The sequence below is a fragment of the Somniosus microcephalus genome, chromosome 8, assembly GCF_052327205.1.
Source record: "Somniosus microcephalus isolate GS21.2 chromosome 8, FLI_Smic_1.0, whole genome shotgun sequence".
Lineage (NCBI taxonomy): Eukaryota > Metazoa > Chordata > Chondrichthyes > Squaliformes > Somniosidae > Somniosus > Somniosus microcephalus.
The window spans coordinates 162806740-162830842 of record NC_140994.1 but is presented as its reverse complement, the minus strand read 5'-3'; the positions used below and the strand labels follow the sequence as shown (position 1 = coordinate 162830842).

The window sequence follows — 24103 nt, the reverse complement described above, 5'->3', positions numbered from 1 at the left end:
TGCTAGTCAACTAAAACGTAACTGAATTATCATGAACTGAATTATTCATCATTAGTGGAAACAAAAAGTCATGTCCTGAATCACACCAATGAAGCACTAGTTTTAAACAAACAAAAGAAATGTTCGATCCTTACACTGTAATAGAAATTCATCAACATATCCAAGGTGTAGGGTTTCAAACTGGGGAAATTCCAGCTCTGCCATTTTTAGTGCCGAAAAAACACCATCTTTGGTTAGCGAAGGTTGAATACGAACTTCGTGTAACCTAAAGCAAGTACAACAAACAGAACAATTCAAAATTCATACAATATGTAATGACTGGTTAAAGAAATATACTTACACATTCCTATTTTCCACTAGCCTGATGATCCACCAGAATTTTTATAGGACAAAGACATATGCGAGACATTGCCTTGTTGTGTAACTTCTTTTGTTATTTGCATTTCATCTTTTCCTGGGGAATAAAACTATGGGCCAGAAATTCCGATCCTTACGGGTGAGTACACGCATGCACTGCACATGCGCTGGAAACCAGCATTTCCAATCTGTCAAGAAAGCTCGACAGATTGGACGCCTGTGCTGGAGCAGGGCCTCGGAGGGTGGAGAGTTCCGTTTTTTGGAGACCCTCCGCCCGCAGAAAACACTTACAATTCTTGCGCCTGTAAAAGCAGGCGCAAGGTCTGCTTTTACTAGGCTAAGAGCTGAAGTAAAAAAAAAAATTTTTTCACTGATTTATCATTTAAAAATACTTTAAAGGTAAGTTTATTTTTAGCCCCATTAAAACCATTTTTTGGCCCAAAATTTAAATTTTTGTTTAAAATAGTTAATGTAATTTATAGTCATTTTAAAAATGTGATTTAAAAAAAAATTATTTGAAGTTTTACTTATGTTTTGGGGGTTGATCTCTATTTATAGATTTGACAGGTCTTCCTGTCAAATCTATGAATGGAGATTCCCTGCTCGGATTGGCTCCATGGCCCACGTGATCCCAGGGACGCTGCGAACCGCCTGCGCCTCTGGGATACGCATGTCCTGCACACCGGCAGTTTAAAGAGGCCTAGCAATGGAACTCTGCGACTCCCGGGAGCCCTCTGGTCCAAGCGGAGATTTTTCCAAATCGCAGCCCTCCGCCCGCGGGAGGCCTGCGAACGGAATTCCTGGGCCGATATATTTCTTTTATTTCTATTGCACTTGTCTTCATTTATTGCTGCACTACATATCCAAGACCTGTATTTGGGGACTCTTTATAATTTGCCAGTTTCCATCTGCAATTCCCTTAATTATGCAATCCTGTATATAAAAAAACTCAAGTTTGCTACTAAGTTTTATTTACGTAAAAAGCTATGGACCAGTGAGCACTAAAGCTCTTTCAGCAGTTTCATAAATATGCTCTTCCCAAAATCTGGGCATCAAACTTGAGAATACAATTTTGGGCACAACAGTTAAGTATACACTTAAATAGTAAACTTTACACAAATACATTGTCACACTTTGACAAGTATGTATATACCAAATAAAATGTCAAAAAAAGTGAGGTAGTATTTTTGGGGAATAAAATTATACTCAAAATGGTACAATTCACAATGGAGTAGAGAACAGAGAACACAGATTCTGGAAGTGCAGATACTCAAATCTTTAAAAAGTAGGACTGCAGGAGGAATTAGCCATAAAAAAGGACAAGTTAAAAATCTGTTTAATGAAACAGAACATTGAATACAAAAACAAGGATGTGATAATCTGCTTAAGACACCTGTTTGACACAGGTTAGAGCACTGTGTGCAGTTTTAGGCACCCCACCCCATTGCAGAAAGAATATTCAAGCCATGGAAACGGTGCAATGTAGATTCACTAGAATGATACCAGAGATGAATGGATAGTTATAACAGGATTAAAAACTAGGACAGCATTCACTGCAGCAGAGGTTAAGGGGAGCACTAACAAGTGTTCAAAATTATGAAAGGTTTTAGAGATTTAAGTCGTGTATATGGATTTTCAAAAGGAATTCAATGAAGTTCCACATAATAGACTTAGTAGCAAATTGAACCCCATGGGATTAATGGGGCAATGGCTGTGTGGATACAAAATTAGCTAAGGGACAAAAAGCAGACAGTGTTGGTGAATGGTTGTTTTTCAGACTAGAGGGAAGTGTACAGTGGTGTCTCCCAGGGGTCAGTGTTGGGACCACTGCTCTTTTTGATATATAAAATATATATATGTATATATATTAATGACCTGGACTTGGTTATACAGGGCATAATTTCAAAGTTTGCAGCCGACACAAAACTCGGAAATGTAGTAAACAGTAAGGAGGATAGTAACAGACTTTAGGAGGACATAGCCAAACTGAGGAAATGGACAGACACATGGCAGATGAAATTTAACACAAAGAAGTGTGAAGTGATTCATTTTGGTAGGAAGAATGAGGAAAGGCAATATAAACTAAATGGTACAATTTTAAAGGGGTGCATGAACAGAGACACCTGGGAGTGTATGTACACAAGTCTCTGAAGGTGGCAGGACAAGTTGAAAAGGCTTTTAAAAAGGCATACAAGATCCTTGGCTTTATAAATACAGGCATAAAGTACAAAAGCAAGGAAGTTATGCTAAACCTATATAAAACACTGGTTAGGCCCCAGCTGGAGCATTGTGCCCAATTCTGGGCGCCACACTTTAGGAAGGCCTGAGAGGGTGCAGAGGAGGCTTACTAGAATGGTGCCAAGGATGAAAAACTTCAGTTACATGGAAAGACTAGAGAAATTGGGTTATTTTCCTTAGAGCAGGGAAGGTTAAGGGACGATTTGATAGGTGTGTTCAAAATCATGAAGGGTTTTGATAAGAGTAAATAATGAGAAATTGTTTCCAGTGGCAGAAGGGTTGGTTACCAGAGGACACAGATTTAAGGTAATTGGCAAAAGAACCAGAGGCGGCATGAGGGAAAAAAAATTACGCAGTGAGTTATGATCTGGAATCAAATCAAATCAACTTTTATTGTCATTGTTAGTGCACAAGTGCAGTACAACGAAATGTAGGCTTGCGGCTCCCGAGAGTGTACAATTTGGATTAGGACACTTAAACATTTCAACATACATTTGTACATATATATTAGCATAAATATGACCATAATAAAGTGAATAAAGTGCATCGGCAGATGTGCAGGCTTTAGTGTTTATTTGTGGAGTTCAGTAGGATGACAGCCCTGGGAAAGAAGCTGTTCCTAAATCTGGTCGTACGGGTGCAAATGCATCTGTAGCGTCTTCCAGATGGTAGGAGGGCGAACAGACTGTGGCTGGTAGGGTCTTTGATGATGGTCCGTGCCCTCCGTAGGCAGCGTTTCTGATATATATGTTCTATGGTCGGTAGCCGGGTGCCGGTAATGCGTTGGGCAGTTTTGACTACCCGCTGCAGGGCTTTCCGGTCATGGGAGCTACAGCCGCCGTACCATACCGTGATACAGTTTGTCAGGATGCTCTCTCTAGTGCAGCGGTAGAAGTTAGAGGGGATCGGGGGTGACAGATTACATCCCTTCAGCCTCCTCAAGAAATATAGGCACTGCTGGGCCTTCTTCACCAGAGAGGAGGTGTTGAGGGACCAGGAGAGGTCTTCCGTGATGTGGACTCCGAGGAACTTAAAGCTGGCCACCCTTTCCACCTCCGCCCCATTGATGTGGATGGGGGTGTGACTTCCGCCTTTGGACTTCCTGAAGTCCACGATTATTTCCAGATTCAATAGTAACATTCATAAGGGAATTGGATATATACTTGGAAGAGGCAAACTTGCAGGGCTATGGAGAAAGATCAGGGGAGTGGGACTAATTGGATAGCTCTTTCAAAGAGCACGATGGGTCGAATGGCCTTCTGCTGTGCTGTATCATTCTATGGTTCTACGAGGACAACTTGCATTTATATAGCGTCTTTAACATAGTAAAATGTCCAAGGCACTCCATGAGTGTTTTCAGACAAAATTTGACACCAAGCCACATAGGGATATTAAGTTAGATGATCAAAAACTTGGTCGGAGAGGTAGATTTTAAGGAGCAACTTAAAAGGAGAGAGAGGCAGAGAAGTGGAGGGGTTTAGGGAGGTAAGTCAAGTGCTTAGGGCCTAGGCAGCTGAAGGCACAGCCGCCAATGGTGAGGAGATGGAACTCAGTGATGTACAAGAATTGGAGGAAGAGAGAGATCTCAGAGGGCTGTACGGCAGAGGAGGTTAAAGATATAGGGAGGAGTGAGGCCATGGAGGGATTGGAGCACAAATTAGAATTTTAAATGAGGCGCATTTCTGGACTGGGAGTCAATGGGTGAACGGGACTTGGTGTGAGCAAAGTTCTGAATGAGCTGAAGTTTATGGAGAGTGGAAGGTGGGAGACCGGCCAGGTGAGCATTGGAATAGCTGAGTCTGGAGGCAACAAAAGCACGGATGAGCATTTCAGCAGCAGATTGAGAGAGGTGGAGACGGGTGATATTACAGAGGTAGAGTAGGAGGTTCTGGTGATAGAGAGGATATTGGGGTCGGAAACTCAGCTCAGGATCAAATAGGACGTCGAGGTGGCAAACAGTCTGGTTCAACCTCATACAGAGGCTAGGGAGAGGGATATTGTCGATGGCTAGGGAACGGAGTTTGTGGCGGGGACGAAAGGCAACAACTTTGGTCTTCCAAATATTTAACTGGAGGAAATTTCTGCTCATCCAATATTGGGCAACACAAACAGCGTGACAAGTGAAAGATTTTTCCACTGACTGATCAATCAGTAATATGGGCCAATAAATTTAGGATCAGTGCTCGAACTATAAGGTGAGGAGAAAAGGTTTCAATTAATTTTTTCATGCAAAGGATTAAGAGATGAATGCATTACTTTAAGTGGCAATGGTAACAGTGAGGTACATATAAAAGTGAACTAGATAAACAATTGAAGATAGTATTAAAAGGGTACAGGAAAGAAAAGGAAACATTAAAATAGGAAGCTCCAGTGGGGTAGCTAGCACCAGCATGAATGGCCAAATAGCTTCCTTCTGTAACCAACATTTCTATGATTCTATGTTGAGTTAGCATTGCCTGATTCTAAGGTTTATGAAGTTATACTGAAAATCAACTTGCCAACAAAGGAGGCTAAATCTAAACTTTGCTTCCTGAGTGTTACTAGTACATACATTGAGTTTACAGGAACTTCTTAGCCCCTCTCTTACTAAGTCTACAAGTCTTTTCAATCTGTTTGTCCTTCCAATCTACCACTTGACACAGGCTTCCAGCTTTCATTTTCCGATATCAGATCATAACCTCGGCCCCTATCACATATATTTTTTATCCACTTTTTGTTTGTGCTTTTTTTTTCTTCCCTCCCGCATGGCAGCTGTCTTTCATTCTGCCAGCGCAACTCACACTCCATCTCGAGCCATCCTTTGTCTCTTAACCTGTCCCATTACCATCTCCTCTTGCCTTGAATATCTCTTAATGCCTCTTTACTTCTCCTGCCTTCCACCCTATCAGACCTTCCCTTTTGTTCTTTCATCCCCTCCCCCATTTCCCAGCCCCTAAACTTGCTTTAAAATCTGTTCCTTTTCCTGCTTGTTTCCAGTTCTGACGAAGGGTCTTCGACCTGAAACGTTAATTCTGTTTCTCTCTCCACGGATGCTGCCTGGCCTGCTGAGTTTTTCCAGCATTTTCTGTTATTTCATTTTTCTTTGCCTGTTAACTACCCAAGGACGTACTGTCACAATGTAAATGTATTTTTAAAGTTCCTTACTTTAAAAGCTTATTTTTATAATATTGTACAGGAAATTAACTTATGAAACTTCAAACTGATTCCAGCAAAAAAATTATGCAGCTCATCACAAGGCAATGCTGTAAATCTTCCAACTTGGTGGAATAATGTGCTAATTAAATCATTATTTTGTATACTGATAAAAACATTGATTATAAATCATCACATGCAGAACATACATCAGAATAGCACTGAAATAAAAATAAATTATTGGGAATGTGGCTCACACACATATCTACCACAACCAACCACTTTTAATTTTTTTCTTTCTCTTCACATCTAACATGCATCGGCTACATCTTTAAATTCTGTTTAGGAAATCGGATTTGAGATGACTGCAATAGCATACAAGATCATAACAAAATGTAACTGTCCTCCACAAGCACATCTTGTTCCCAGTCATCCAATACACGGTGTTCATGGCATATGTTGCATAAACCTACCTACGTGCAGCAGTGATGATGAGGTAGCCAAGGTCCACTTCAAGTGCATTTTTGCATGCTCCAAATACAATAGTATGTAGATTTCTGAAACCACCTATATCAAGAAAAGTAATTGTTTTTAAAGGCCCATTTCTGTAGTAGCATAAGCATTGACTCAGTTATTTATGATTACTCTTTTTTAGGTCTTTTCTAACCTTTTTACCCCAGATCATTTCAGCTCTTAGATCACTCATGGGCAAACCTCATCTGCTCGTACCTTTGAGATTGCCTAACCTTAACCTGAGATCTACGCAAGTTTTTGGTAATGCACCTAGGTAAATGGACAGCAACTCCTGCTGAGTAATTGCTTTTAGGTACTGGACTATCTTATGCCTCCATAAAATCTCATTTCAATCTTCAAGAGCTGCAGAGTATCACATCAGACCTCATTTAAAGTTTAATACACAGTGATTTTATTACTTAAATAGTGAACAAAAAGATCTAACATTGATATAATAGTTGTAGAAAGTCTCATCTAATTCCTTGGGTAGACAAAAATACAAGATCGCAACTCTAAAGAACAAAAAATCTTTTGCAAATGATTTTTTTTACAATTTTTTTAAACAAAGTGAAATTCAACTTCGGTAAAGATGCAAAAAGGGTGGGATAACAGATTGGTCGCTTGTTATACACTCACATCTACTCAAATGGAAAGGAAAATTGGGCGGGGTGTATAACAGGCGGCCAATCCAGTTCCACCCATTTTGCATTGCTGCTGAAGTTGAATTTCACTCCTACAGCGTTTCTTCTATCTCAGGAATATCAACCCATTTCTTCTCAAATTGCAAAACCATCAATCTCATGAGATTTTCCAACTATTCACAAACAGAACAGCAACTTTTAGATCTCCAAAATGTTTCCATGACTTCCTGGATTTTAGATTGCTGATCTCAAATACAAACTGATCCAACCATGAATCCTGCATACATTTGAAAATTAGGTGTGGTGTTAGACTCTCTCACAAATCTGTTACCAGAGAAACTATAACAAACTTTTAACCTGGTTTAAGAATAGGCTTAGTGCAAAACTTTGGTTTTAAATGGCTGATAAACAACCAAAGCACAATGACTGTTTTAAAGAAACAGCCACTAAATCAAAACTTTTGTCACATTAACTTATTCTTAGGCATAATGAGTCACATACCTGATCTTGAGCTGTCCTCAACTACATGTTGAATCAGTCCTCCAAGAAAAGGTACTCGAACTAGTTCCAAATGTTCTAAGTTCCTGGCTGAAGCTAACCCAGTCACTAGTGGAACATACTTTAAGGAATTGGTGGGACCTACAATATGCAACACAGCAAATGTATTTATTTTTAAATTTCAGAAATATTTTCTTTATATTGTAAGCACAAATCATGCTTTATAACTAATATACGTAAACTATGGCTTGCAATGCAGTTTGTAATACAGTGTTAGAGAAAGTAAGAAATAACCATTTTCTGTATGGTACAACATCTATGTTCAAATTACTCTTCCTTTGTACCTGCACAATTCCGCATTACAAAAGTGCGTAAACTGACACAGAGAAAGTCTTTAAAAGGCTGAGGTTTGGTTAGTCGGACCCACTGCAAATACAGGTGTCTCAACATTGGGACACAAGGAATTTCTGGAACATTTACTCCTATAAAAGAAAGAAAAATAAATTCATTCAAGTTTACAGGAATGTTTCAACCAACTGATTTTGAAATAAAAATCCCCTTTCCCCCACTGCAAACCACATGCATAAAAAACTGCTTACCAACTAAATGAAGTGTTTGTATCTTGACTCCTACTGGAATAGTTAGTTTATTTTCTGGAGGGATTGGGAAAGCCCCATTACGATTTCGAAACTTTCCCAAGATGTGGACCTGTGGCATGTAATTCCAGATGGCTTCTACTAATTCTAAATGGGAAGTTTCTATACCCTACCAAGTAAAAAAACAAGATAATAGCACTGAGGAAACACAAAAATATCACAATATAATTACAGGAAACTTTGGTTTATTCGGAGGTTAACTGTCCGGAATGCTTGATCCACCGGCAAAAATCAGGAGCCGTTTCGTTAGTTTTTTTTTCTTTTCGTTGCTTTTTTTTCCCCCACCAGTCAGGCTCTGCAAGGTCTCGCTGAAGCTGTTGCTAAGCTACAGAGACGCTTGCAAGGTACGGCCGACTGTTTAGAAGCTGTTGCTAAGCAACAGGGTTTGTTGCCAGGCTCCGTATGTTTCAACATTAGCGCTGGTTTGTCCGGCAGTTTTGATGGGACGGCAACAGCTCTGTCCCATCGGTGCCGGATATCACAAAGTTTCCTGTAACAGCCAAAGCACTTGCTATAATAGATTTGTATAGTCACTAACTATAACAAATCTAAAATACTTGATGGTAAATTATACAGTTCAGCCAAAGTAAATCTACACAATTTTCAGCAAATTTCTGGGAAGTTCATTCAGGACTTTCTGCAGTGGGGAAACAGTTTCTGCTTTTATTTTTTATTTCCACTATTCTAGTAGGAATTATTTTGAACATAAATAAATTGCTCCTCCCTCACCCACTTACTACTGAAATCTCAAACAAACGTGCAGCACCAATTATTGAGATTTATCTTGAGTAACAGAGTTTATTCACAAAATATTTGCTGCTACAACAGCAGCAAGCATAAACTAACACAGTGAAGCCTCATCATAAGCTGTTTTTAGGTTGCCATTCTTTTAATTTGAATTCTGGCAGTTTTATTTAGGTCTGCTACTATGTAAAAATGACTAAGCAGCATAATGTTGGGAGCTGGCTCCTAGAATCCAAATCAAAATATAAACCCAGCTAGAATGCATCTCTGAATAATGAAATCCTGCAAACAATATAATATTCTTGGCTCAGAGTTTGCCATATTGATTTCAATGCCAGAGTGACTGCTATGGTAATTTAGACTGGAAATGCGTTGTTTTCTCAAAGCTGAAACTTTGATGAAGTGTTAAGCACCATTAACTAGCATGGAAAGGGCATCGCAATGCATTGAGAAAGATGCTAGTTTCATGGAATCTGGCTACAATATTATTGGTGTAATGTTTTGATTTTTCCACTGCATTAAGAATTCACACTCTATTACATAGAAACATAGAAGATAGGAGCAGGAGTAGGCCATTCGGCCCTTCGAGCCTGCTCCGCCATTCAACGAGATCATGGCTGATCATCCAAACCCTAGCACCCGGTCCCTACACCGACAGCCATCCCACACAAGCCCTATCCCCGTAACCCCACGTATTTAATCCCCCCTAACACTAAAGGCCATTTTTTTATCATGGCCAATCAACCTAACCCGCACATCTTTGGACTGTGGGAGGAAACCGGAGCACCCGGAGAAAACCCACGCAAACACGGGGAGAATGTGCAAACTCCACACAGACAGTCACCCGGGGCCGGATTTGAACCCGGGTCTCTGGCGCTGTGAGGCAACAGTGCTAACCACTATGCCACCGTGCTGCCCGATCTTTAGTTGGCAATCCCATTGACACAGATTAATCACATGCTCTATTTTCATTTTTTGTCAGAAAACACAAGTATCCAACATGTCATTTATATCAGTCCAGAGGACTATTAACTCAGCCAATCACTTCGCAACTGCGATGGCAACTTGTTTACAGTTTCTCACCAACTGTTAGTAAAGCTGAGGTAACCTATGTATACCGGTCACTTTAGGTATATTTGATTTTTAATTGTGTAATACACTGGATAAGAGTTATTTGATTATATTACTTTAAAAAAGTGTCTCTAATTTCTTTTGCGCGTTTAATACAGTATAGGGTTGCATAGCTATTATAATGTCCAGTGCATTTTGCCGATTGATTTCCAGAGACGAGGCATACCATACACCTTATTACATTGCATATTCGAGTTGGAAGCAATATTATAACAAGGCTCGACTGTGCTCGAGAAAAGTGACTCTTATTTTAGGAGAATGGAATTCAATGCAGCATTCAAGGAAACGTCCAATAATCAAAATTAAAATGACACTAGCCACAAAACCTATACATTTAGCAACTGTAAACATCAATAATCTGTGCCATCTGCCTCTATTCCATGCAAGTTATAAACTATCTATTTATCACTAAACACAATTTTGGCCCTTTGTGCCATACTAGTTTTAAAAATAATCATGTTTTTGCTCATGCGACACACAATTAATCTTTAACTTGCTAAATTATACTGCTTACTGAAAGTTTGTTTTACTTGCCAATAGATTTGGGCAGGCCTGCAAAGCTTCAAGTACACCAGGAATGCTGAATGCATCATGCCCTCTTACTCGCCGTCGTTCTAAGTGTCGAGGATGCAACCCATACAGCTGTTCCAAATCAGGCATTTTCTTTAATAATGTTAAAAAACTGGCATCGATGAAACCTGGTAAAAACACACAGAAGCAGTTTATATTTTACTGGTATAGAATTAGACACTATACACATTAAATAAACCAGTTTAATTACAACACAATTTTAGTTAGTAAACATTTCTCAAGGACAATTGCAATCTAGAATATACATCTGATTAACAGAAATCTGACAGATAGGGTTATGATGATACGTCGCACTGGTTAGTGTGGTGTCAGATGTAGGATATAGGTTAATTCCCATAACTTGTAAATTATAGTAAGCCTATTGGAAGTAACACTCCTCCGTAGGTGGGAATGAGAAGGAAAGACAGAGAGTAAGTCACACTGGAATGCAATTGAATACCTCCAGGATACAGAACACAATTGGGAGCAGTCTAGGAGTAGGTCAGCCTGCCTTTCCAGTCATGGAACAGTGTGTGACAAGCTATGTGGTTTTCTTGCCAAGTCATCAAACAAACCATGAAGACAGCAACTGCAAACTATCAGTCTTTGCTTAAAGTACTAAATGGTACAATTTTAAAGGGGGTGTAGGAACAGAGAGACCTGGGGGGTGTATGTACACAAATCTTTGAAGGTGGCAGGGCAAGTTGAGAAGGCTATTAATAAAGCATTTGGGATCCTTGGCTTTATTAATAGAGGCATAGAATACAAAAGTTAGGAAGTTATGCTAAGCCTTTATAAAACACTGGAGTATTGTGTTCAATTCTGGGCACCACACTTTAGGAAGGATGTCAAGGTCTTAGCGAGGGTGCTGAGGAGATTTACTAGAAGGGTATCAGGGATGAGGGACTTGTGTTATGTGGAGACTGGAAAGCAATGTTCCCTTTAAGCTGCACGGCCATGCAGCGCTCCAAGGGTCCCATGCAGCCGGTGAGCCGGCTTTTAAATTGAAAAAAACTGCAAATGCACAGAATTTTGAATGGGCCGTGCAGCCCATTAAAGGGGCAGTGTGGCCCCCCCCAAAAAATTACAGGGAATATTGCTGGAGAGCATCACTCTTTTCGGGTGTAGGAAGCAGCATTATAAAGTTTGCAGATGATACGAAACTTGGCAACGTAGTAGTGATGAGGATAGTTGTAGACTTCAGGATGACAGATGGGATGGTTAAATGGGCAGAAGTATGGCAGATGGAGTTCAATGTAGAGAAGTGTGAAGTGATGCACTTTGGGAGGACAAATACAGAAAGAAAAAGTGTACTATAAATGATTTTGAAAAATATAGATGAGCAGAGAGACATTGGTGTCCATATACACAAATCCTTAAAAGGTGGCAGGACAAGTTGATAAGGTGGTTAAAAAAGCATATAGTTTACTTGGGTTTTATCAATAGAGGCATTGAATATAAAAGCAAAGAGATTATGCTAGAATGTCAGCTATGGCTGTTAGTTGCACCCTCGCCTCTGAGTCAGAAGGTTGTGGGTTCAAGTCCCACTCCAGAGACTAGAGCACAAAAATCTAGGCCGACAATCCAGTGCAGTACTGAGGGAGTGCTGCACTGACTGAGGTGCCATCTTTCAGGTGAGACGTTAAACCGAGGCCCCATCTGCTCTCTCAGGTGGAAGTAAAATATCCCATGGCACTATTTTGAAAAAGAGCTGGGGCATTATCCCGGGTGTCCTGGCCAATATTTATCTCTCAATCAACATCACTGAAACAGATTACAGGAAACTTTGTGATATCCGGCACCGACGGGACCGAGCTGTTGCCGTCCCATCAAAACTGCCGGACAAACCAGCGCTAATGTTGAAACATACGGAGCTTTTGAGCTCCATATCTGACAACAAACCCGGTAACAGCTTCTAAACAGTTGGCCGAACCTTGCAAGCATCTCTGTAGCTTAGCAACAGCTTCAGCGAGACCTTGCAGAGCCTGACTGGTGAAAAAAAAGCAACGAAAAGAAAAAAAAACTAATGAAACGGCTCCTGATTTTTGCCGGTGGATCAAGCATTCCGGACAGTTAACCTCCGGATAAACCAAAGATTCCTGTATCTAGTCATTATCACATTGCTATTTGTGGGAGCTTGCTGTGCGCAAATTGGCTGCCGCTTTCCTACATTACAACAGTGACTACACATCAAAAGTATTTCATTGGATGTAAAGCACTTTGGGACGTCCGGTGGTCGTGTATGTCTTTCTTTTATATAAATCATTGGTTAGGCCTCAGCTGGGGTATTGTGGAAAATTCTGGGCACACTTCAGGAAAGATGTAAAGGCCTTTAAAGGGTACAGAGGGGGTTTACCAGGATGTTACCATGGAAGAGGGACTTCAGTTATGAGGAGTGATTGGAGAAATTAGGACCGTTCTCCCTGGATCAGGGAACATTAAGAGGTGACCTAATAGGGGTTTTCAAGAGGTTTTGATAAGAGTGGAGAAAAATTATTCCTTCTGCTGAGTGGGTCAATAACCAAACAACATAGATTTAAAATCATTGGCAAATGATCTTGAGGGGGAGATGGTGAGATTTTTTCACTCAAAGAGTTGTCATGATCTGGAACGCTCTAACTGAAAAGGTGGTGGCAGCTGATTCCATAAATAATTTTAAAAGGGAGTTAGACAGATACTTGAGGATGAGGATCTTAGAGTTACGGTCAAAAAGCCGGGGTGTGGGACTAAGCATGACTGCTCTTTTACGAGCCAGTCCAGGCACAATGGTCTGAATGGCCTCCTTCTGTGCTGTATGTTTCTATGATTCTAAGCTGGGGTTGTTCTCCTTAGAGCAGAGTTGACAGAGGTGTTCAAAATCATGAAGGGTTTTGATAGAGTAAATAAGGAGAAACCACTTCCAGTGGCAGAAGGGTCAGTAACCAGAGAGCACAGATTTAAGGTGATTGGCAAAAGAACCAGAAGCTACATGAGGATTTTTTTTTATGCAGCGAGTTATGATGATCTGGAATGCACTGCCTGAAAGGGTGGAAAAAGCAGATTCAATAGTAACTTTCAAAAGGGAATTGGATAAATACTTGAGGGGGAAAACTTTACAGGGCTATGGGGAAAGAGCTGGGGAGTGGGACTAATGGGATAGCTCTTTCAAAGAGCCGGGACAGGTACGATGGGCCGAATGGCCTTCTTCTGTACTATATCCTAGAAACTATTAAAATGTATTTGGAAATTTTCCTTGAAATTGAAACTTCATTCTATTCCCAGCATTGATTCACTGAACTGGTAGCATCGGTACAAGATTTTGAGCTATAAAGCCTGAAATTATGTAAGACAATGTAGTTTTAAGTCAACTACTATAGCAGCCAAGATTTAACCTGCACATGTAGATTATACATGATGCACTAAAAGTTGAAAACTGAACTTTAAATTTTAAACTATTTAAAAAGGAACTATCTTCCAACAAATATCGAGTCTAAAAGCCCAGAACATATATTTTCTTTTAGTTGGTTACAAAAATACACTAGCACTTTATGGAATATTCAAATCAGAAATAGTAACTACGCTATTACTGAACCAATTTTTTATTTTCATGTTTTACCCACCTGATGGCATGTACTCCCACCAGCAGCCAGCACACAGGTCAACAACCTTCACTACTCGCATATATACAGTAACTGCCTCCTTCAACTTCCGGGACAAGCATTCCATACACATGATGTCCTGTAGGGGAAGATACCTGCAAACAAGATATTGGGACATTGAACTAATGCTTGTGTGGTCAATAACAGTTTCTTCCTAGAAAACAAGACAATGGTTTTCATTACATGTTAATAGTTAGTATTACTGCTACTACTAGTTGAGAGTTAGAGAGGGTGTTGATGAACGACCTGGAATATTGGAGGGGAAGGGGATTCTAAAATTAGGTGAGGGTAGCAGGGTTGAAGGCAGACAAGCAGTATAGCTGGTGAGGGAAATAAGTCAGTGATCAACTTTCCATAGCACTAATTACATATAAAGAGGTCTCAGAATGCTTTACAGTATGTGGGCCAGCGAGTGGATACAAAGCCTGGGAGAGAGTAAAGGAAGAGGATTTTGGAACGAAAGCACAGTTGAAAAGTAAGGTCTTGGAGATTTTTGAAGGCAAGGAGGGATGTGGCTAAAGGAGGGAGAAAGAGAAGAAGAAATCGGTTAGAGTTGGACGATGTAGGATGTGCGCAAGTATATAGAACTGCAGGCAAGAAGGAGCGAGGGTGTGGAGTCATTTCAAGGGGAGGACAAGAATCTTAAAAGTTGATTCTCTGGGACACAGGAGGTCAGTGGAGCTGGTCAAGGACATGGGCAAGGGGATGCAGATGAGGACTTTCAGTTTATAAATGAATGAAATGGGAAAAGCCAGCAAGGAGAGGAAGTCTTCAGTTTTAGTGATATTACGCTATGAAATTATGGAAATTTATAGCATACGAGGAAGTCATTCAGTCCATCACGTCTATGCTGGTTCTTTGCTAGAGCGATCTAAAATTAATCCCACTGCCCTGCTCTCTTCTCATATTCCTGTATGCTCCTCTGCCTCAAATATTTGTCCAGCTGGAGGAAGTTTTCTCATATCCAGGTCTTAATGTCAGATAGGTAGTTGGTAACTGTGGCAACAGCCATGTGGTCAAGAGGTGACAGCGAGGTTGAGCTGCTAGACTTTAACATAAGAACAAAAAGAAATAGGAGGAGTAGGCCATTCGGCCCTTCAAGCCTGCTCCGCCATTCAATGAGATCATGGCTGATCTTCTGCCTCAATTCCATTCATCGGCCCTATCGCCATATCCCTTGATGCCCTTACTAGTCAGAAATCTATCGACTTCTGTTTTGAATATACCCAATGACTGAGCCTCCACAGCCCTCTGGGGTAGAGAATTCCAAAGATTCACCACCCTCTGTGTGAAGAAATTTCTTTTCCTCTCAGTCCTGAATGGCCTACCCTTTATCCTGAGGCTGTGGCCCCTGGTTCTAGACTCCCCAGCCAAGGGAAACATTCTCCCAGCATCCACCCTATCAAGCCCTGTAATAATTTTGTATTCTTCAATGAGATCACCTCTCATTCTTCTGAATTCAAGAGAATACAGGCCTAGTTTACTCAATCTCTTCTCATACGACAGTCCCGCCTACCCAGGAATCAACCTTGTGAACCTTCATTGCACTCCCTCTATGGCAAGTATATCCTTCCTTAGGTAAGGAGACCAAAACTGTACACAATACTCCAGGTGTGGTCTCACCAAGGCCCTATATAATTGGAGCAAGACTTCTTTACTCCTGTACTCAAATCCTCTTGTAATGAAGGCCAGCATACCATTTGCCTTCCTAATGGCTTGCTGTACCTGCACATTCACTTTCAGTGACTCATGTATAAGGATACCCAGGTCCCTTTGAGCATCTGCATTCCCCAATCTTTCACCATTTAGGAAATACTCTGCCTTTGTTTTTTCTACCAAATTGGATAATTTCACATTTATCCACATTATATCCCATCTGCCATGTTCTCACCCACTCACTGAGCCTGTCGCGATCCCCTTGAAACCTCTTCACATCTTCACAACTGACACTGCCACCTAGCTTTGTGTCATCAGGAAATTTGGAAATGTTACATGTAGTCCCCTCATTCAAATCATTGATATAGATTGTGAATAGCTGGAGCCCAAGCACTGATCCTTGCGGTACCCCACTAGTCACAGCCTGCCATCATGAAAAAGACCCGTTTATCCCTACTCTTTGTATTCTCTCTGTTAACCAATTCTGAATCCATGCTAGTATATTGCCCCCAATTCCATGAGTCCTAATTTTGTTCACCAACCTCTTGTGTGGGACCTTATCAAAGGCCTTCTGAAAATCCAGATACACCACATCTACCAGTTCCCCTTTGTCTACTCCACTAGTTACATCCTCAAAGAACTCCAATAGGTTTATCAAACAGGATTTCCCCTTCATAAATCCATGTTGACTCTGCCCAATCTTACTATTAGTTCCTAAGTGCCCAGTTATTGCATCCTTTATAATAGATTCCAGCATTGTGTATCATTGGCATATGTGAGAAAGCTACAGTAATTTAGTTTTTCTGGATTATCAAAGACTGGTATATAAATGATAAAGAGGAGGGGTGCTAATGATGGAACCAATGACAACTCTGGATCTGCTGGGTACTTTATTAAACTAAACAGATTTTAAAGCAGACACTCATGCCTGCACTCACATTAAAAAAATACTAGACGGGGGCAGAGTGCAATTCACATGCTCTAGCACAACTTGGAGGGTGCTGTAGAATTGGTGTCAATATTATGTAAGGACAGGTCAACAGGAAGTGAATTTGAGTGGACAATGCCGATTCTGCTTTCTTCCCCTCCCCTTCCCCTTGACCCTTCAGTGCTCAGCTTAGGAAAGGATATTTACTAAAGTTAGGGAACTTTTAGTGGCAGTTGAAAGATTTCCTCTCAGCCTTCCAGTCAAACATCAGCTCTATAATAAACCATCTCCACTGGTATTGTGTGCGTCAAATAAAACACAGGGAAAAGAGAGACCAAGTCAAACACATATGAATAAGGTTTCCCCCACCATACTGAAATAGTAAAAACCACTTAATATATGCACACACCTGAATATATGACACAGTACTTCATGTGAAAACTGATTCATATAGTCCCTCGGCTCATCTTGCTTTGCAGTTTCTCCTCCTCCATTCACATTCGAGCATGTTTTGATACTTTTTCGTCGAGGTCCCATCTTCAACAAGTGCCTCCCAAGTGTGCTCCTTTTTAAAGTCACTGACAATCCAAACATATCAAAGTGTATTTTCAGTAAACAAATCAGCTAGTTTCAACCAGAATATTAAAATCTATATTTTGTAATTGTCACTAGATAATTAGGTAGTGCAGCAGGATGGTCATTGGTCTGTTACTTCTGGGATGTGGACTCAAATCCCATCCAGCCTGATAAAAAATATTCTCTGTCTGCTAGCTGCAAGTATCCTGCATGAAATAAACTCGGACAGACTCAGTTTCTAATGGCAGCACAGAACTATTAGCAATTCAGCACCAATTGGCAATCTCATTCAGGAGGCCATAGCGTAGCATTTGATGAAATTGAAACATTTCACAATGATGCAGTCGGTTTTAGGGTTCAGGTAGTTGGGCAGAGTGGATGGAGCTTTATTCTGTATCCAAGGGCATATAGTTGACCCGAGAGTGCTTGCTGCTGACATCAACAAAGTGTTCCAATCCCCAGTGGAGAAAAAAATTAGAACAAAAAAATGTAATGGAAAAATAAATGAAACAGCTTACAATAACAACTTGTATTTACATAGCATCTTTAACATAGTAAGACGTCCCAAGGAGCTTCACAAGAGCGTTATAAAACAGAATTTGACACCAAGCCAGATAAGGAGATACAAGGGCCTTAGAGTTCGGTCAAAGAGGTAGGTTTTAAGGAGTGTCTTAAAGTAGGAAAGAGAGGAAGAGAGGCGGAGAGGTTTAGGGAGGGTATTCCAGAGCTTAGGGCCTTGGTAGCTGAAGGCATGGCTGTCAATTGTGGAGCTATTAAAATTGGGGATGCTCAAGAGGCCAGAATTGGAAGCGTGCAGATATCTCGGAAGTTTGTAGGGCTGGAGGAGATCACAGAGATAGGATGGGGCTAGGCCATGAAGGGATTTGAAAACAAGGATGAGAATTATAAAAAATCGAGGTGTTGCTTAACCAGGAGCCAATGTAAGTCAGCGAGCACAGGGGAGATGGGCGAACAGGACTTGGCGCGAGTTAGGACACGGGCAGCCAAGTTTTGGATGACCTCAAATTTACGTAGGGTGGAATGTGGGAGGTCAGTCAGGAGTGCATTGGAATAGTCAAGTCTAGAGGTAACAAAGGCATGAATGAGAGTTTCAGCAGCGAGTGAGGCGAGGCAAGGGCGGAGACGGGCGATGTTACGGAGGTGGCAGTAGGCGGTCTTTGTTATGCTGTGGATATGTGGTCGGAAGCTCATTTCAGGATCAAATAGAACACCAAAGTTGCGAACAGTGTGGTTCAGCCTCAATGTTAGGGAGAGGGATGGAGTCAGTGGTTAGGCAATGGAGTTTGTGGCAGGGACTGAAAACAATGGCTTGTTTTCAAATCCCTCCATGGCCTCGCCCCTTCCCATCTCTGTAATCTCCTCCCCCCACCCCCAAAGATATCTGCGCTTATCTAATTCTGTCCTCTTGGAGCATCCCTGATTATATTCGTTCAACCTTTGGTGGCCGTGCCTTCTGTTGCCTTGGTCCTAAGCCCTGGAATTCTCTCCCTAAACCTCTCCGCCTCGCTACCTCTCTTTCCTCCTTTAAGACGCTCCTTAAAACCTACCCCTTTGACCAAGCTTTTGGTCACCTGCCCTAATTTATCCTTATGTGGCTCGGTGTTAAATTTTTTGTCTTAAAATACTCCTGTGCAGCGCCTTGGGAAGTTTTATTACGTTAAAGGCACTATATAAATACAAGTTGTTATGGGTGAACGAGACTTGCTGCGAGTTAGGACACGGGTAGCAGGGTTTTGCATGACCTCAAATTTACAGAGGGTAGAAAGTGGGATGCTGGCCAGGAGTGCATTGAGTAGTCAAATCTAGAGGTAACAAAGGCAGCAGATGAGTTGAGGCAGAGGCGGAGTTGGGCAATGTTACAGGAGGTGGAAATAGGCGGTCTTAGTGATGGTGCAAATATGTGGTCGGAAGCTCATCTCGGGGTCAAATATGATACCAAGGTTGCGAAAAATCTGGTTCAGCCTCAGACAGTTGCCAGGGAGAACGATGGAGTCGATGGCTAGGGAACGGAGTTTGTGACGGGGACCGAAGACAATGGCTTCGGTCTTTCCAATATTTAGTTGGAGGAAATTTCTGCTCATCCAGTACTGGATGTCAGACAAGCAGTGTGACAATTTTAGAGACAGTGGAGGGGTCGAGGGAGGTGGTGGTGAGGTAGAGCTGGGTGTCAACAGCATACATGTGGAAACTAATGCTGTGTTTTCAGATGATGTCACCGAGGAGCAGCATGTAGATGAAAAAGAGGAGGGGGGCCAAAGATAGATCCTTGGGGGACACCAGAGGTAATGGTGTAGGAGTGGGAAGAGAAGCCATTGCAGGTGATTCTCTGGCTATGACTGGATAGATAAGAATGGAACCAGGCAAGTGCAGTCCCACTCAGCTGGATGACGGTGGAGAGGCGTTGGAGAAGGATGGAGTAGTCAACCGTGTCAAAGGCTGCAGACAAGTCAAGAAGGACGAGGAGGGATAGTTTACCTTTGTCGTAGTCACAAAGGATGTCATTTGTGACTTTGATAAGAGCCGCTTTGGCACTGTGGCAGGGGCGGAAACCTGACGGAGGGATTCAAACATGGAGTTCCGGGAAAGATGGGCATGGATTTGGGAGGCGACAGCACGTTCAAGAACTCTGGAGAGGAAAGGGAGGTTGATGATGGAGTGGCAGTTTGCAAGGATGGAGGGGTCAAGGGTTGGCTTTTTGAAGAGAGGGGTGACGACAGCAGATTTGAAGGAGACAGTACCTGAGAGAGAACAAACTGTTAACAGTATCAGCTAACATGGGAGCCAGGAAGGGAAGTTGAGTGATCAGCAGTTTAATGCAAATAGGGTCAAGGAAGCAGGGCCTCACAGACAAGATGAGCTCAGAGAGCGCATGAGGGGAGATAGAAGAGAAACTAGAGAAAGGTGAGAGTTCAGGGCTAGGGCGGGGGGAACATTTGAGGAAATTTGGCCCTGCGGGCTAGGGGGAAGGGAGGAAAGCAGCAGAAGCAGCTGGTCGGATGGTCTCAATCTTACACTATGGTTGTGAGTGAATTGCAATATTTATATCAACAATCAAGAACCCAAAAGTAATTCAAAGGCTATGTGGTCAGCTTCATTCATCATATAAATATTGTGTTTGCCTATATAAACAGCAACTGTGAAGTGCTTTGGGACATCTCAGAAGTGATAAATGCACACTCTCTTTTCTTGAATATCCTCTATACATCCTGCATCTAGAATACATATTACATAGTATATATAAAAGATGCATACACAATATGCAAACATTATGGAAATGTTTCCTTCCCAGCACTAAAATCCCTCATCTAGCACAAATGTCATAGTGTCACGAAAGATGCTACCTGAGCTATCCTAAAGGCGATTGTTTTTATTCAAAAACAAAGCATTTTTCTCCTTCCCCAAAATAAAATACTATTTAAAAAAAAATGGAGAATTTACACTCCCTAGGTCTCTCGCTCTCTACTTTTGAAAGTAAGGACAATTAAAGGCCTCTTAAAATTACATTTCATTTAAACAGCCACATCAATTACAATGGTAGAATTTCTAAAATAGTAAGTATAACCATGAAAATACAAGTGGGGATTCAGTCTCTCATTTAGTTAAAAATATTCATGAACGTTTCAATATTCTGAAAAGCTCAACTGTTGCTGAATCCAAAAGTAGCATCAGGAAATGAACACAAGTCCTGCCCCGTAACTCCAGTATGTCCCTGCAATGTATTTCACTCAACAAGGTTAAGCTTTGATCTGTTTTCTCAGCTTTATCCTGTCCCTTGCAGATCACCATCATCCTTATGTTTCTTACTGTGACTCTTGTACTTGTCCTGTTTCCACATTTAGTTCTCAAAATGTTGTGGTTTCTCAAATATAACTATCCACATCATTCTTGTACTACAGTTTTTCATTACCCACCCTAATGTTTGTTGTTACCAGGTACTCAGGTTGGTTTTGCAACTCAAACTATAGCTGCCTTTATATTGGGTTGAGGTGGGGGTGGGGAGAAAGAGGGGGAATTTTCAGGTGTGGACCTCAGAATAAATGTGCCAGATTTACTAAAGCTGGTGGCTAGGAAGACCTGTCTTCAGGAGGTCGACCTGGCCACTAGCATTAGCACCCGTAAACCCAATAAGAGTGGCTCATTAGACAATGTCAATCAACAGAACAGCAAGCAAGGGACTTCAGGGCAACAGCAAGTAAATCACTGTTACTAGGAAATCCCTTGGAAATAATGGGCGATAGTGTACCAGCCCAATCCATTTGGGAACTCGCAGTAAGAAATTACAGATGAAGAAAGCTGAGCAATCAAGTTAACTAAATTTTAAAAATTGCTAGAACACGGATCTAACATTGTACTAAAAGGTTGCCTACCTTGCAGGATATATCAAATTTACTACTGAATCTCATCCCCATGGAGACCCATCACTTCAGGTCTCCTCTCAGAACAGGGAACCACTCCAACAACATTGGCTAGGGGTCGGTCTAGGAGCTAAATCACCCAGAAATCTGCACTTTGAACCAAATTAAATGCTGACTCTGCAAGTAAGTCAAGAACCGAGTACTTCCCATCTCTAGTTACACCCAGGACAGTTCAAAATGCCGACTTCCAGATTACTCGCCCACAATCTACATTAGCAGAATAGCTCCACATAAAACTGCAAGTACAGACCAGAAATGGGAGAAATCCAGTTTTTTTTAATATAAATTACAGGAAGTGTTTGTTGGAAATCGTTCGGGGAGGTGGGGAGGAGAGATAATATTTTAAATTTAAAAGTAGACTCCCGTCTACACTATATTTTCTGTTGCTACCACTTCTAAATTCGACATCAAGAGAGCTGTTCAGAAACAAAACCCGCAAAAATGGCCTGGGCGTTCGCCTTCTCCGGGCTGCCAGCCTCCGACACTTGCCCGTGAGGTTGGGGGGGGGGGTATTTTGTTCCAAACCCCAGCAAGTTTCAGCGGTAGTTTGAAGGCGGCTCCTCCTGGGGTCCGGGAAAGGGAGGGGGGCAGGGGTCGGCGTCTCCTTTTTGATTTTCCCAGGGAAAGCTGCTAATTCCGCGGCAGTTAATCGGCAGCAGCAGCCGCTGCAGGCCCGCCGCCCCTCCTTCACTACCAGGGGCAGGAAGAGAGGGAGAGCAACCCGGGCAAGAACCCGGCCCCGCAGCACCAACCACTGACTGACTGCCCGCCTTGCCCTGTCCTGTCCTGTCCTGTCCTGCCCCGGGCCGGGCAGTTGGGCCGCCTCACCTGGACGGGCAGAGCGAGTCCGAGGAGCGGCCACGGCTGGACTGGGAGCTCGCGCCCGGCGACATCAACATCCGGCACCTTACCCACAACCCCCTACACCCCGTCCCGTCCCCACTGCGCCTGCGCACCGGGCGGTGGAGGGCCGTCCGTGCCAAAAAGAATCGCCGTACTGTTGTTATTGTTGTTGTCGTTTGTTGCGATTCTGCCCCTGTTTCGATTTCGATTTATCAACAGCCTCACCTGTCAAAAAGGTCAGCAGTGAATGGGACATACAGACATGGCCGACCAGGCTAGGGTGTTCCAATGGCAGCAGGTCCTTGCTGTGGAATCGCACCACCAACATTAAAAGCTGCATATTGTCTTTGTCTAACTGACTTTCTTTTAAACCTTTATATCCAGGATTCATCTTTAAAAAAGCAATTAAAACTTTGTAGGAAAAAAATGAACTGGCGTATTACCAGTGTGTTTAACAAAATCAGAGAATCATACAGCATTCGGCCTATTGCGCCTGTGCTGGCTCTTTGAAAGAGCTATCCAATTAGTGCAACTCCCCTGCTCTTTTCCTGTAGCCCTGAAAGTTTTGCCTCTTCAAGTATATATCCAATTCCCTTATAAATATTATTACTATTGAATCTACTTCCACCACCTTTTGAGGCAATGCATTCCAGATAATAAAAACAAGCTGGGTAATAAAAATTCTCATCTTCCCTCTGGTTCTTTTGCCAATTATCTTAAAACTGTGTTGTCTGGTTACCAACCCTCCTGCCAGTGGAAACAGCCCCTCCTTATTTACTGTACTACGATAATACAAAGCTAAGTGGGAAAGTTAGCTATGAGGAGGACGCAAAGAGGCTGCAATGGGATATAGACAGGTTATGCGAGTGTGCAAGAAGGTGGCAGATGGAATATAATGTGGGGTAATGTGACACCCATTTTGGTAGGAAGAATAGAAAAGCAGAATATTTTTTAAAAAGTGAGAGACGAGTAAATGTTGGTATTCAGAGTGATTTGGGAGGCCTTGTACACAAATCACAGAAAGTTAACATGCAGGTACAGCAAGCAACTAGGAAAGTAAATGGTATGTGTAATGTATATACCTTTAAGGGGGGAACTACTTTTTACAGCTCATGTATGCTGTAGTACCGGCAGTGACCACACCTGTATATAATGCTGAGTAGTAATCTGTATAGATCAGTTGCAGTCTGAGCCACGTTGAGTAAACACCTATTGTACCGTTCTCCGCAGTCTGTGCCTTCTTATACACGGACGTAACATTGGCGACGAGGCAGGTTCGAACCTACCTGCAACTCTGCATCACCTCCCGGGGATTCGTTCCTGGAGATCAGTGAATTGGAGGACAAGGCCAGAGACTCGGGCGTCGACCACGGGCAACCGCCCAGTCATCCAGCAGAGACTCGAGAATTGCGGGGGAGGCTGTCGAGAGCCAGGCTTGGCTTTCCAGTCAAGGTGGTCCAGCGAAACGGGCTGGCAACAGGTAGTGCGCAGACCCTTCCCGGACAGTGGCGGGCTAGAGCCCGACCGAGCGGCACAGCAAAGGGCT

The 24103-nt window shown here is 42.1% G+C and overlaps 1 protein-coding gene across 4 annotated transcripts in view; it reads right to left on the bottom strand.

Moving 5' to 3' along the window:
• Positions 1-22648, bottom strand: part of fbxo38 (F-box protein 38) — an 85549-nt gene extending 62901 nt beyond the window's left edge. Inside the window, exons 1-9 of one of the 4 annotated variants that reach the window (XM_085995297.1) lie at positions 22543-22648; positions 17112-17280; positions 14080-14213; positions 10445-10608; positions 7979-8144; positions 7724-7861; positions 7383-7520; positions 6201-6294; positions 135-265 (exon numbers count right to left, since the gene is read on the bottom strand). In XM_085995297.1, coding sequence (XP_085851423.1) covers positions 135-265; positions 6201-6294; positions 7383-7520; positions 7724-7861; positions 7979-8144; positions 10445-10608; positions 14080-14213; positions 17112-17239 — 1093 coding nt within the window. In that variant the 5' untranslated portion in view covers positions 17240-17280; positions 22543-22648. Of the gene's footprint in view, positions 1-134; positions 266-6200; positions 6295-7382; positions 7521-7723; positions 7862-7978; positions 8145-10424; positions 10609-14079; positions 14214-17111; positions 17281-21666 lie in introns of those variants that run through there. The other 3 variants (XM_085995298.1, XM_085995296.1, XM_085995299.1) reach the window with 3 other exon arrangements.
• Between the last annotated feature and the right edge of the window lie 1455 nt (positions 22649-24103).